Source organism: Alligator mississippiensis, chromosome 1, assembly GCF_030867095.1.
Source record: "Alligator mississippiensis isolate rAllMis1 chromosome 1, rAllMis1, whole genome shotgun sequence".
Classification (NCBI taxonomy): Eukaryota; Metazoa; Chordata; order Crocodylia; family Alligatoridae; genus Alligator; species Alligator mississippiensis.
Window position 1 is genome coordinate 168,021,567 of NC_081824.1, and position 15,031 is coordinate 168,036,597.

General features: G+C 43.1%; 1 protein-coding gene across 6 annotated transcripts in view; it reads left to right on the plus strand.

Moving 5' to 3' along the window:
- LTBP1 (latent transforming growth factor beta binding protein 1) overlaps positions 1–15,031 on the plus strand; it is a 363,058-nt gene that overhangs the window by 249,564 nt on the left and 98,463 nt on the right. For all 6 annotated transcript variants that reach the window (XM_014600068.3, XM_014600069.3, XM_019500580.2 and 3 more), the window contains 2 exons: positions 10,898–11,023; positions 12,581–12,706. In XM_014600068.3, the coding sequence (XP_014455554.2) occupies positions 10,898–11,023; positions 12,581–12,706 (252 nt within the window). The remainder of the gene's footprint in view (positions 1–10,897; positions 11,024–12,580; positions 12,707–15,031) is intronic.

Sequence of the window (15,031 nt, forward strand, 5' to 3'; positions counted from 1 at the left end):
AATAGGTTCATAGATTCATAGATGTTAGGGTTGGAAAGGACCTCAATAGATCATCGAGTCCGACCCCCTGCATAGGCAGGAAAGAGTGCTGGGTCTAGATGACCCCAGCTAGATGCTCATCTAACCTCCTCTTGAAGACCCCCAGGGTAGGGGAGAGCACCACCTCCCTTGGGAGCCCGTTCCAGACCTTGGCCACTCGAACTGTGAAGAAGTTCCTCCTAATGTCCAATCTAAATCTGCTCTCTGCTAGCTTGTGGCCATTATTTCTTGTAACCCCCGGGGGCGCCTTGGTGAATAAATACTCACCAATTCCCTTCTGTGCCCCCGTGATGAACTTATAGGCAGCCACAAAGTCGCCTCTCAATCTTCTCTTGCGGAGCCTGAAAAGGTCCAGTTTCTCTAGTCTCTCGTCGTAGGGCTTGGTCTGCAGGCCCTTAACCATACGAGTGGCCCTTCTCTGGACCCTCTCCAGGTTATCCGCATCTCTCTTGAATTGCGGCACCCAGAATTGCACACAGTACTCCAACTGCGGTCTGACCAGCACCCGATAGAGGGGAAGTATCACCTCCTTGGACCTATTCGTCATGCATCTGCTGATGCACGATAAAGTGCCATTGGCTTTTCTGATGGCTTCGTCACACTGCCGATTCATGTTCATCTTGGAGTCCACTAGGACTCCAAGATCCCTTTCCACTTCTGTGCCACTCAGCAGGTCATTCCCTAGGCTGTAGGTGTGCTGGACATTTTTCCTCCCTAGGTGCAGCACTTTGCATTTCTCCTTGTTGAACTGCATCCTGTTGTTTTCTGCCCACTTGTCCAACCTGTCCAGGTCAGCTTGCAGCTGTTCCCTGCCCTCCGGCGTGTCCACTTCTTCCCATAGCTTTGTGTCATTTGCAAACTTGGACAGAGTACATTTCACTCCCTCGTCCAAGTCGCTGATGAAGACATTAAAGCGTATCAGTCCACAGACCAAGCCCTGCGGGACCCCACTGCCCACACCGTTCCAGATCGAAGCCGACCCATCCACCACGACTTTCTGGGTGCGACCCTCCAGCCAATTCGCCACCCACCGGACTGTGTAGTCATCCAAGTCACAGCCTCTTAACTCTTCAGCCTTGTCCCCCCTGTCCATCACCAATTGTTTCTGCCCATTTAGCAGGGGTCCTATTCCTCCCTGGGCCTTCCTTTTACTCCCTATATAGCTAAAAAACAATTTCTTGTTGTCCTTTACTTGGGATGCCATCCTCAGCTCCATGGTAGCTTTGGCCCGTCTAACTGCCTCCCTACAAGCACGAGCAGAGGAGGTATATTCGTCTTTGGTGATCTCTCCCTGTTTCCACTTTTTATGTGCTCCCCTTTTGGCCCTTAGGCTGCCCTGGATTTCTGCGGTCAGCCAGGGAAGCCTCCTGGCCCCTTTCCCTCTTTTACCCTGCACGGGGATCATCTCGCTTTGTGCCCAAAGGATCGTTTCCTTAAGGCACAGCCACCCTTCTTGGGCTCCCATCTCTTCAAATCTCCTACTCTGCAGTGCGTCCTTGACTAATCACCTGAGTTCATTAAAATCAGCTTTCCTAAAGTCTAGTACTTTCACCCTGCTAGTTACCTTACCCACTCGACGTCTTATGGTGAATTCTATTATTAGGTGATCACTGTCCCCCAGATGGCTACCAATCTGTGTCTCCCAGCAGATGTCTGGGTAGTTTAGGTCCCCCATGACTACCGCCTCTTTAGCTTTTATGGTCTCTGAGAGCTGCCTCAGGAGCCCCGCATCTATTTCTTCCCCTTGATGTGGGAGTCTGTAGCAGACCCCTACCACCAAATCCCTTTCTCCTTGCCCCCCATGTAGCCTAACCCACAATCCTTCTACTTCCTCATCCTTGGATTCCGTCTTGATGAGGGTAGATGTATATTGCTCATTGACATAGAGCGCAACCCCTCCCCCCTTTTTCCCCACCCTGTCCTTTCTGTACAATATATAACCCTCAATATGTACTGCCCAGTCGTGGGATGAATCCCACCAGGTTTCCATTAGCCCTACTAAGTCGTAGGTGTTTTGTGCAAGCAGGAATGCTAGTTCATCCTGCTTGTTTCCCTTGCTCCTAGCATTAGTATATAGGCACTTGAGCCCTGCGACAGGTGCCTTTGCTGCCCCCCCGCTCCGAGTCCCAAGGGGCCCCTTATTTCTTACCTTCTCGTTTCTTACCTGTGCCGTAGTGCTGGCCGCCCCGCGTCTTGCAGGTTCCCAGTGTTCTCTTTCTTCGGGCTGGGCTGTCCTTGTGGGTGCCACATGGTTTGGTGGTCCCCAGCTTCCCCCACCCTCATCTTCCCCTCCCCCCGACGAGCCTAGTTTAAAGCCCGCCGGAGGAGATCCGCCAACCTAGAAGAGAACACACGCTTACCTTTGGGGGACAGGTGAAGCCCATCCCAACTGAGCATGTCCCTCGTTGTGATGTGCAGGTCGTTGTCCAGGTTGGCCAGGCAGACATGCTATTTCTCATGCACATACTATGGTAATTAAATTTTACTTGGCTAATCCCTGTGACAGGCAAGGGGAAGAGGAGGAGGGCTGTCCCATGTTTAAACTCAATATAGAAGTGACTAGGGCATTCACTCAGGAAGCAGGGGATGCAAATTCCAAGTCTCCCTTGCCTAGAAGGGGCTTCAGTCAGCATTTTTCTGACTTCCTGCATAGTGCCATGAACAACATGCCACATTAGGCATTATTTGGGCTGCCCTTCAGCCCTCCTTTTGAAGTTGGCCCCCTGAGAACCCAAGAGAAGGAGTTACTTGAGGCCAGGAGGATGAAAATGAACTAAGAAGGTGTTTGGCTCAGTGAGATGGATACAGCATTGGAAAGGAGCAGGCCCTGGATTCTCGTCTGGGCCCTTCCCTTCCCTTACGGGGTATAAACGGTAGGTAGAGCACTGTACTGGGAGGCTGGAGAAACAGAGGTTCAGACCCCCTTGGGGTGAAGGTATCTACAAGCTTACAAGCCGGTTCTCCACTTTCTTGGGTAAATGTCCTAATGACTCCACTATTGAGCTAAAACATTAGAGGGTCCTCTTTCTCAAGTATGAAACACGTGCTTGTCCTGAGTTTTTGTGAGATTCAGTTTCATGATTTACCCTCATTCCTGCAGACCTGCCTGGCCAGTGGAGCCTACTGTACATGTTCAGTAGCTATGCAGGTGTTTATGCCTCAGAGTTGGACATGAAAGCTAGGTACAGACATTCAAAAAGCTCGAGGTGGAATCGGTCTAAGTTATGCGCATTTGTTTAAGTGGTGTAGTTTACATCAGTAGCAAAGAGAACACGCATTTCCCCCCCCCTCCTTTTTTTTTGAGGGGTGGGGGAGGGTCTTAAACCAGGTTCCACCTTTTTTAAACCAGTCTATGTGTGCCACACTTCTGTTCTGGTATAGACCAGTTTCCAGTCACTTATACCAGTAAAAGTGTAATGTCTGTACCTGGCCAAAATTGGGATTGCAAACTCTGGCTAAGTGCTAGAAATGATAGTTATGTGACTGAGCAGCTGCCATTTGCATGGGTAAAGAGAAATATGAATCTGCCCTTTGTTTGCAGCTCTCAGAGCTCTTGTGTCATGCATTACAGGCAGTTCCAAGTATTTGTTACAAGAAGGCTTCTAGTCCTTCATTTAAAATGCCTTTAAAGATTTTTTGTCCTTCAACAGGTCAGACCAATTGCAATGCTAGTGTTGTGGTAGTGTTGGAGGGATGTAGCTATGATGGTCCAGGAAATATGTGAGAGGTAAAGATTTTTGTGGGTGATATCTTTTATTGGGCCAGCTGCATGTTGGGGAGAGATTTAGACAAGCTTTTTAATGCAGAGCATTCTTCTTAAGTGCTAGGGTTCATATTTCTTTATGCTCCAAATTATGAACTATCATGCCATAGCATCCTAGCCCATCCTCAGATATTGTAATGTTGTTTTCTTAAATAAGTTATCTGAACTTCATACTTGGGTATAAACTTAATGCCCTACTTCAGAACTACATGCAGTTTCTGCATTCCTTTCTTTTTGTGTCTTGGCATGTTCAAAATAGTTTAAATACTAGGATCATTAAGCATGATCCCCCTTGTCATCGGTTTCACTCTTAAGCAGGTGATTTCAGCTGTTTGAAATAGATGCTTAGCCTTATTCCTCGTAAGGTTGTTTTTTCTTGCAATTTCCAGTTCTCACCATAGTTGTTCCTTTATGTTCTGTGGCAGTGCTGCCAGAGTAGTGTGTCACCCCTGTATATTTTTACTCTTGCAAAATGTTCTAGAATCTAGGACAAGGCCTTGTGAGGTGAAGTACTTCCAGTTCTGAACGTGTTCCAGAAGGCAAATAGTATCTGCCAAATAGTGTACTGAAAGTAAGAGTCTAGACTTAGAGCTGTCTTCATCCATGGGAATATGCCAAACCCTGTGATGTATCTTGTTTGCTGAAGAATTAGGCTCATGCCATGTCAGCAAACATTTCATACCTTGTGGGCAAAAGGAAATATTCCTTCTGAATTTTCTGGTTTAGATTCTTGCAGTCAGTTCACAGTCTGAATCTGCACCTTTTATTTCTGCAGTAACCAAAGAATGAACCCAGTTACGTTAGCTCTTCATGAAGGCATGTGCCGTCATGTTTTGCAGCTCTTTCTGATCTTTTTCTAGGCTTGTTAGATGCTCGGCTCTCAATCCTCCCACAATTGCACCTTGTATAGCACTGGAACATACCCTTTTCCCATGAACATATGTTCAGGTTTGCTACCAGACTTGTTATTTTGACTCTGAATTAGTGGTATTCACCTTTTTGATTATGCCATGTGCTTTATGTTTCTAAGCTCATGACTGGGGGCTTTCCTTCATATACTACCACAGATGCTTAGTTCATTCTTTCCTTTTTTATATTAGAGACAGTTCATGCTCATCCAGAACTGAGATGTGTGTCTCAGTCTGGGGATTGAAAGCTTACACCTTCTTTGAACTGCTCTATTTCAGCTTCTGTTATCACATCTTCTGTGTTCTTGTTCTTTCTTGTATGTAAGCACTAGTGCATATTTTACAAGCTGTTCTTTTGATTTTACAGCTTTTTCTCTCATTTATAAAAAAAACATTTCACTTTCTCTTGAGTTCTGTCTCTCTTGCTGTGGCATTTATTTATATTTCTGTTTTAATATGTCTTGGTATGCATTGTTTGTTCCAAAGCCAGGTCTCTGTTTCATAGTAATACTTCATATGCATTTTTTTAATTTTTGCATCCCAAAGCATTTTTATCTTTAAGAATTTTAATAGCCCAAAAACACAATTCATGGTCCCTATCCAGGAAATGTATTATTCATAGCATGATTCTTTTAGAGGCCACTGTAACTGGTTAGGTGCCTGAGCATCATTGTGATGCCCCTTACAAGGCCACCTCATCCCTGCTAGGCTATCTCTCAAGGTCTCACCCCATTTTCCCACCAGCCACTCCTTAGGTCCTGAAGTTGTGACCTCTAGCCATCCCCATAGTTACGCCTTTGCCTTGCAGATGTCATATCCAGTGGGACACTTGTCCCCAAAGCCCACCTCAGGTCTTTACTCACTTGTTGGGGCCTGCCTGGCTTCTGCCCCTCTACTCTAGCTGGTCCCTTAGCTGAGGCCCACTGTTCTAGACCTGGCTTTGGCTCAGAAAGGGCCAATTCATATTTCTCTTTACCCATCAAATGGCAGCTGGTCAGCCACATAACTACCATTTCTGGCACTTTGTCAAAGTTTGCGATCCCAATTTCAGCCAGGTACATACATTACACTTTTACTGGTATAAGCGATCAGACACTGGAAGTTTGGTACACCTAAACTGGTTTAAAAATGGTGGAACCTAGTTTAAGATTTCCACCCCCCACCCCAAGAAAAGGGCAAATGTGTGTTCTGTTTGCTACTGATCTAAACTACGCCACTTAAAGAAAAGCACATAACTTAGACCAATTGCACCTCAGGCTTTTTGAATGTCTGTACCTAGCTTCCTTGTCCAGCTCTGAGGCATAAACACCTGCACAGCTACTGAACATGTACAGTAGACTCCACTGGCCAGGCAGGTCTGCAGCAATGAGGGTAAGTCATGAAACTGAATCTCACAAAAATTCAGGACAAGTATGTATTTGATACTTGAAAAAGAGGACCCTCTAATGTTTTAGCTCAATAGCCAAGTCATTAGGACTACCCAAGAAAGTGGAGAACCAGCTTGTAGGCAAAGCTTCTGGGCTTGCCCTCTGGGGCTTTTTCCTGGTCAGGCTTTGGGCCCTCCAGCTCCAATCTCTGCCCTCTCTGGACTATCCCTCTAGTCCCAAGCTCTACCCCTTCCTAGGCTATATCCCTTCCCTTCTCAGGGTCTAGGCCCCTTAGCCCCCAGCTCTGCCCCCTTCTTGGACAGAGATGAGATCCCTGGCCCCTGTCTGTGCCTTGAACCTGACCCCTGACAGGGCTCAAGGCAATCGCATACCCCTTGGGAGCTAATGGGACCTTCAAGCCACCCCTTTTCTAGTGCCGCTCAAAACCCAAACATAAACTTAAGCCTTCTGGCAGCAACACCAACACCCAGCTCACCAGCTGCCTACCACACTTCTTCTGAGTCCTGAATCAGGTCCCTCTGGTTGCACTCTTAAAGCTCCCTGTCTGGCAGTCATCAGTAGCAGCCATCTCACACAAAGGCTTCCTCACCCTGCTGCTTCCCAAGTCTAACTCCTTGCTCCGGCTCGAGCTCTGGCTTATATACTACTAAGGCCCTGCTCCTTTCTGGTCTTGTGTCAGCAACTTGACCACAGGGTTGTTCCTTAATTGCCGCTCTGCTGATTGTCTGTGCCTATGCTACAAAATCCCTGCTCTTACAAGGGCCACACCACTTAGCAGTAACAAGGCAAGGGTTACAGCCACCCTCATGCTCAAGCCTTTTCAGTACTATTTCAGACTTTTTTACCCTTCTTCCTGCTCTTTCTTTGTGTGGCATGTATTGTATGTATACCATACTGTAGGACTTAAGATCTTTCCTCTTGAACACCATTTCAGCAGGAAATGTTCTCAATAAGAGCCTAACAAGTCTGGCAAGAAGGGGCCTTAAACTAGGTTTAATCTTCAAAAATTATTTATGAACTATAGTCTAAGGCAGAATATTTTTAAATTAAAAGGTGAAATTGTTATTACAGTTTTAAAAAATCCTTGTATTTAACCCAGTTATCATATTTCCAATAATAAGGCAACCAAATCTAGTATGGATCTGGTTAGGACTATGTGTGCTGTCACTGCGAATTGTTCGTGGTCAGCTTAACAAGTAAATGTCTATTTCACTTAATAGTTCAAATCTGTTGTAGAAGATTGATTCATTGGGGATTAATTAACTGAGGGTGTGGACAGATGTAATAGTTTTGAATATAAGCCATTCCAGTATAACTGTTAAATCTTTCAGCTTCCCAACTGATATAAGTGGAGCTAAACTATTGCAATCTCTTTTGTTCCAGTTTAAAGTTACAGCAGTATAACGCACCTCCACAGGTGTAGGAGTGGCATATGTAACAGTTAAATCAGAATAGCTGATATATGTTCTCAAGTTGAAAGTCTTCTCTCCCCTTTTAAAATGGTTTAACGTTATAGACAATGTAACAGTCTACTGTCTCTCTATCCCTTTCTGTAAAATTAAAGTAATGCAATCTAATCTGCATATTTATAGAAGGATAAATGTGCAGCTGTCTGATATCAGGTTTGTTGCTCCTTTCAGCTGTAACTATTCAATCTTTTAAAATAACTGGAACACACAGACACATATTTTATGATAAAAGAGATATTATAATCAATATAGATGTCAAAGCAAGATTATCTTGGATGAAGGATGGCCAACCCAGTGGTACAGGCAGCTTCTTTGGTGTGGCATGCAACAGATTGGAGAGGGAACAGGCAGAATGGCAGCAAAGGGGGCAGGGAGCAAAAAGCAGAGCAGCAGGTCAAACAGGAGAAGGGATTTTGAAGTGGCATTCAGGGAGAGCACAGGACTTAGCTCATGGGACACCTGCCAAAAAGGTTGGCTCCCACTGTTATATACTATTTCCTGTTCACACTAATGGGCATGCAATTCCATTGGGTTTTAATAAAGTTGTATATGCATACGTAAGGGTAGGATGACCTTATTAATGGGTTTCTTAAAAACGTAGATTCCCCAGTTCATCACTTTTCACCATCTTATTTCCAAGATAAAGATGATTTAAAGAAGAAAATCTTTGATTGATTTATGACCTCTCTGTTCCTGTTGAAATTAATGTCTTTGCGTATAAGTTGGGGTCAGATCTGCTCCTCTGTTAAATAGTCTTATGTTAACTGTGGAAGTAGAAAGTATCATCCTGTCTTTCTATGATCATGTAGCTGCCTTTTCCAATTATTCTATAGCTTTTCCATTATACCTGAGATTTCTACTCACAAATTACGTCAGACCGGAATTTGCAGTACAGCAATGTTGTGACCTTGCCCTTTCTGCCCAATCAGTTCTCTACCCAAATCTGGGAGGGGATGATGGTGAATGACCTAGCTATGTCAACTCTGACACAGGAAAAATTGGCAGCTTTCTGGCCCCATTGCACAGGTCCTTAGCTTCCCCAGGAAAAGGCAATGGAACTAGAAGTTCAAGGGTGTACCTTAGAGGAAATGGTCATGATATTTTTTAATTCAACATAAATAGAACAATATTCTGTTCAAATTCACTCTCAAACAATTTCAGAATCTTCAAGAGACAGAATCAGAAAGAATTTGCAGGATAAAAACCTAAGTCAGAACAGATTAAAGAAAGGAAAGCCGGACACTGATGTCACTGAAAGGCAGAGTTACGGTGGTTTTCAGTGCTTTACCTGTGCCCTTTCGTTCTTTAGCATGCTTGAATTTAGTTACCTCTTTTGGAGGTAATTATCCTTTTGTAATTTTTTTCCTTACTTTTAGATTACTCCTATGTTCTCTTAACTTTAGCTCCAGCTAAACTTAGTTATAACTATTTCCATAGAAAGTCTTACATTTAGGCAGCATCACAAACATTCTTTTCCAGAATTTCAAGATGTGCTTTTAGAAACCTAAGAGCAGGGGTGGGCAAAATGCGGCCCATGCGCCAGATGCGGCCACCAGGCCATTCTATCCGGCCTACAGAAATTTAGAAAATTAAAATATATCTGCCCCTGGCTGCCTGTCACGTGGCCCTCAGTGGTTTGCCATAACTCAGTAAGCAGCCCTCTGCTCAAGATAATTGCCCGCCCCTGCCTAAGAGTCATTTTACCTCACTGAAATGAAGCCACTTCTACCAACATGCTAGCACTTTCTGTTTGAAAGGACAGTCCCACTGTGGAACGTTTGATGCAAATTATAATACATCTAGTTTGAAATGCTTCAATCTTGTAGGTGTCAGGAACTTATGATTGATATTTCAGAATTTTACAGGCCAAAATACCGTCTTACTCCAATTCTTTGTTTTCTTTTTTTCCACACTCAACATTTTTCCTGTCTAATCAAGCCTAAATGATCTTCATTATGGGATGAAATGCATCAACTATTTAGCACTACACAACATTTTAGAGCTCAGAAAGAATAATGTTATATTGAATTGAAACTAGGAGAGTTTTATATTATAGAACACAATATTAGTGTACAGGCTAGTGTACTGAACATAACTCATATTTAGAGGTTTTATGCTGTTTAATGAATCATTGGAGTTCAGGAAATTTTTATTATATCTCAAGCAAAGTACAGCTTCTCTACCATCAAAGTTTTTCTTAACACTGGACGTATCTACATGTGCTTTTACGCATGCCTAAATTTAAGCAGTAGCCTAATGCGCATTAAGGTGATTGAAGCACATGTCTACACATGCACACGCTAAGGTGCATTAATACAGGTTAATGCGCATTAGCTCAACTAGTGCAACTTTGCTATTTACAGATAAATTTGATACCTGCTTTACGCCTGCCCCTGCCTACCTGCTTTATGCAGGTATCAAATTTAGGCTCAAATAGCCTACAGTCACTATTTTTAAGGCTCATATAGATGCGCAACCTTAATGCACCTTAAATTGGGCTAATGTGCATTAAATGTGCATGTGTAGACACATCCACTATCCGAATCACCACCATCAGTGTCCTGCAAGAGATCCTTTTTTAGGTCATTTGAATGAGGGTAAAACAGATGTCACCAAACAAAGCAGATCAATTGTATCAGGACGCATCCAGTCACAGCTGATCCGCTTTATTGGATGAAGGATGTTGCCCAGGGATTCTCTCACATCCCTCACTGACCATGCCTCACATGGAGGTGTGGGTCCCAGTGTGAAGTGGCATGGGACCTGGGGAATCCCTGGCACCTCATCTGTCCACACCAGGCTCCACAATGGGGGAAGCATAAGCCAGCACAGGCCCTGGCAAGGAGCTGCCAGGCAGCACGGGACCTGCACAGTCGTTGAAGCTTGAGGAACCTGATCCTGCTTGGGAGTTCCACAGGGTATACATGAATGAGCTCCCCAAGTCCCCAGAGCACCTGCCTGGGATGGCTGGAGAGTGCAGGCAGCTCTGGGCTGCCCGCATTCTTGTGCCACAGAGCAAATAGACATCTGTTGCAATAAAGCAGAACTATTTAACACTACCTTCCATTGAGGCCACTTGTGTGCTGCAATAAAGGGTAGGGAAATCTATTTGCTTGCCATTTATGCTATCATAATTTTTGTGGTGGCATAAATGTGATATCAGGTGTTTCTACTCTCAGTTGCTCATTAGATAAATGCTTGAGTGAGCAACTTGGTTCACAGCTGCTTTCAGGGCTTCTCTTCTTTTCCTTGGAATAACTGAATATTGCCTACTCATAGAAATAGTAAGGATAGTTTAAAGTAAACTTTTTGGTTTGTTTGTTTCTTCAGAAATCAATGAATGCACAGTGAACCCCGATATCTGTGGAGCAGGACACTGTGTTAATTTGCCTGTGGGATACACCTGCATCTGCTACGAGGGCTACAAGCTTAATGAACAACAAACAAAATGTTCTGGTATGAATGAACTTTTCTAAAAACCTAAAGTGAAGCATTTGAAATATAGAGCCTGTTCTTGCTAGGTATTGTGTATAACAAATAAGTCAGAGCTATTTCCTCTCCTGTATGTTCCACAATGGCTCAAAAATATTTTTTATTTATCAAAGAGTAGTCTACAAATCAGGTCCCAGTAAACCTATCATTTAATCAAAATTGAATGGAGATTAGTGATTTTAATTTTTTATATGAATTCATTAAAAGGCCTGCTAAACTCAAGAGGAGTTGAGAACAATGAGCAGGAAGCCATCTTAAGTTATGTGACTTGTCCTAGCAACAGGGTATTTAACAGTCCAAGGGTCTGATCAATATAAAGAGCAAGGTGAATATCAAAATCAAGTATACATTTGGGCTCATCTAGGCCTTTATTAATTTACTAAACAGACTTTACATAGAAGAGCTGAACTTAAAAATACCCAAACATGCCTGCTTTTCTCTTCTCTGTTTATGGCTTAAAATTATATTGATACCTATTACTAGTATGTCCTTACTGTGCTGGCTCTGGTGTGGTTAAGTAGAACTTTTCTTTTTCTTTTAGCATCTATTTTAAGGGGCTTATATCTTTTTAAACCAACTGTACTTTGGGTTGATTTTTTTCCCCCTTTGTTTGCAGCCCAAGGTTGATTTTGCTGTGCCACTTTTTAGACCCCTGGACATCTTGAATATAATTTTTCTATCTGCACATGCAAACAGATTTTCATACTGAAATGAACTTTTGTATGTTTTCTCTTTTACCATACTGAGCTTCAGAAGCCTAATGTCTCAGATTTGTGTATGACAGTGCACATGATGTGAAATAGTATCTAGCTCCATGTGTGGTCCTGCTGAAGTCAGTGGTGCTATTTTGCCTGAACAAAAGCATCAGAACTTTTCCCGTAGAAAGCCCATAGTCCTCAAGAAATGACACAAAGTTTTCATATCCAAATGAAGAAAATACAACAAAACAGGCTTAATGTAGGGTGCTTCACAAATAGTGTTTTTGCAATAAAAGTTGTTACATAGAACTTTTAAAGATTTCAGTAATGACCACTACTTATTTTTCAGGTAGATACAATGCTCATAAAAATTAAGCCAGTAAGTGTGCTTTTAATACATCTTTTTTGGCTTACTGAGAGATCAAAGCATGTACATTTTCAAACAGTTAAAAGAATACAAGGCCTTTTTTTGCATAGTCATGTATTTGTGGGATGGAGTAGGTAAAAAAGTCATGACCTATTATGCTATATTTTTCTCTGTCACTAACCCCGTGTTATGGTTCAGTGGTTCTTGTCTGCCATGTGGGAGACCTAGGTTTGATTTCTGGATGTACACATAACTACAGCCATTGAAGCACTGAATGTCTGGACTCAGTTTGGCCTTTGGATTCTGTCTAAAGGGGGGATGGAAGATCTGAGCAGCCTCCATTCCCTTGCTTAGTTGTATATGTTGAAGGTCTGGGTGACCTCTCATTCATAAATTGTGATCCAGAAGGATTGACTGTTGCCTACTGCTCTCTCTTATATTTTTATTTCTTAACAGATATTAATGAGTGTACTCATACACCTCATTTATGCTCCCTTGGACGCTGTGAAAATACAGAAGGAAGTTTCCTATGTATTTGCCAAGCAGGGTTCATGGCTAATGAAGAAGGAACAGACTGCATTGGTAATTACTGATCTTTATAAAAAAGAAAATTTTGATTTCAAAAGTAATCATAAAGAGCTGTATCTCAAACCTATTGAAAGCCAAAATAAAAACTCTTGCCTACTTGAGTAGCATTAGATCTGACCCTGTGAGATCAAGATACTGTTTTCCTTATGATATTTCACAGGAAAAAGATAAAACCTCAAATCCTTGACAGCTTTAAATGGACACACTTAAGAACACAGGATTCCAGATTTAACTTATTTTAAAAGTTGTTGGCCACTGTAGGTATGAAGTCATGTTTCCCTCCACTTACTTCTAACTGGCTGCAAGGTAAAATATTAAAATTGTAAAACAGACCCAGACCTTGCAGCTGCCCCAAATTCACAAAGCTATCCTGTTTCCACTGTTATCCATTACCCTACTTTCGCTTTTTAACATCTTTAAGTCCCACAGTGTGAAAGCACTGTTCATATAAACTTATACATTGCTTTGATCATATATCCCTCCACATCTGCCTGTACCCACTGCCTATGAATCACCCATTACCTTCCAAAAAATAGGATAAAACTGGGGGCTTGATATAGTGAGGGAGCAACCAGCTGTGAGCAAATTTGCTAAAGGAAACTCCAAAGGCCAGAGTTACCCTGGATTTAACTGAAAGCAGAATTTCTCCCACTATGTTTCTAAGGCTTTCCCAGCACCACCACCCCCCCCTTACGTGTTACATTTATGCTGTGATTAATGTGTTAATTGTGACATAAATAGAAAGGGCACTATATGTGCACCCAATTTAAGGTGCCATAAACTGGGGAACAAGCCATAAAAATGTTCCACATACAAGGTAGAACACTTTCATGATTGTTTGTATGGTACATTAGAACTAACATGTGTCTGGGGGCTGACAATCAGCTGATTGCCAATCCTGGGGCCCAAGCTGCAATGCCGTGAGGTCTAAAGTCCCTGCTGTGAGCCTTTGCTCCCATGTATCAGGCAGCCTGGCCAGAGTTGCATACAGCAGGGTTTTGGTGATCAGCTGATTGTCAGCCCCAGTCTTGACAGCCTTAAATCTTGTACCCAGGGCTGGCTGAGCCAGATCCAACAACCAGCAGAGTGAACTGGACCTTGGACTGCCCAGGGTTGGGGCCAACAGTCAGCTGATTGTCAGCCCCATGTGTGGGTACCACCTGCACTGGCAGGGAGTAATGGAACTCCCCAGTCCCAAAATTGCACAGTTGTTGGGATTGAAGATTAGATCCCATTGTGTCATTAAATAACTGTGTGCCAGAGGCCTAATGTATAGCATATTATACTGCATTTGTTAAAACCTTTTCTTAGGAGGAACTTCAACTTTTTTTAATTACTACTCTTTTATTATGCAAATATAAGAGTTGTACTTCATATTTCTCTAATAATGTCAGCTGAATTTTACTTTTACTGCTTGTAATCTTAAATAATGTTTAATTAAAAGAAGTAGAAGAAGGGAAATATTAATTTCTCCATACAGTTGTCTCTATGTTGGCCTTTGAAAAAAATTGCATTAGGCCCCTGGCACACATTACACTTAAGACATTATTAACCAGTTAAGCACATCTTAAGTAGTTACCTGGCCACATGTTAATGCAGTTAATGGCATGATAAAACAAAGAGTAAGCCATAAAGTTCTTACATGTGTTTTGTACCATATTTTGTACATTTTTGTATCCACAGGAACCAGCTGCAAAGTTATTACACATATTTTGTGTAATAACTTTGCGGCTGGTTCCTATCATGCTATTAATGGAATGTGTGTCTAAGCTGGAGCTCCCAGCCACAGTGACAGATTTGGGAACCCTGTCAGCTGACAAGGCTCCCTGCCATGGGAGCTTGGTACTTACCAGTGCAGGGGGATCCCAGAATCAGGATCTCAGGCTCCCCCTGCACCAGCAATAAGTAGGGATCTCCATAAATCTCTCCAGAAGTGCCCCCTGCTGCAGATTCTTTAAAGTTTTTTCATTCCACTGCTTGCACCTCACCTCCCCAGCCCCCACCCAATTAGCAGAGGTTTTAAATATGCCTAAGTTTTCGCTTTCACAGCAATTAGCAGCATATGGCCTGGCCAACAGGTCCCCTCCACTGATTAGAGGTGAGGGTGGGGTGCAAGCAGTGTAAAAGATCCGCTGCAGAAGGCACTTTCAGTGCCATTTATGGAGATCACAATCTCCAAGCAATACAGCAGGATGGGATCTGATGCTTGATCCCACAATCATGCCTCCTGCCATGCACGTGTGGCATGGCAGGAAGTATGACTGTAGGGATCTCACATCAGATCCCATCACACCTTTAACTGCACATCTGCCAGGGGCC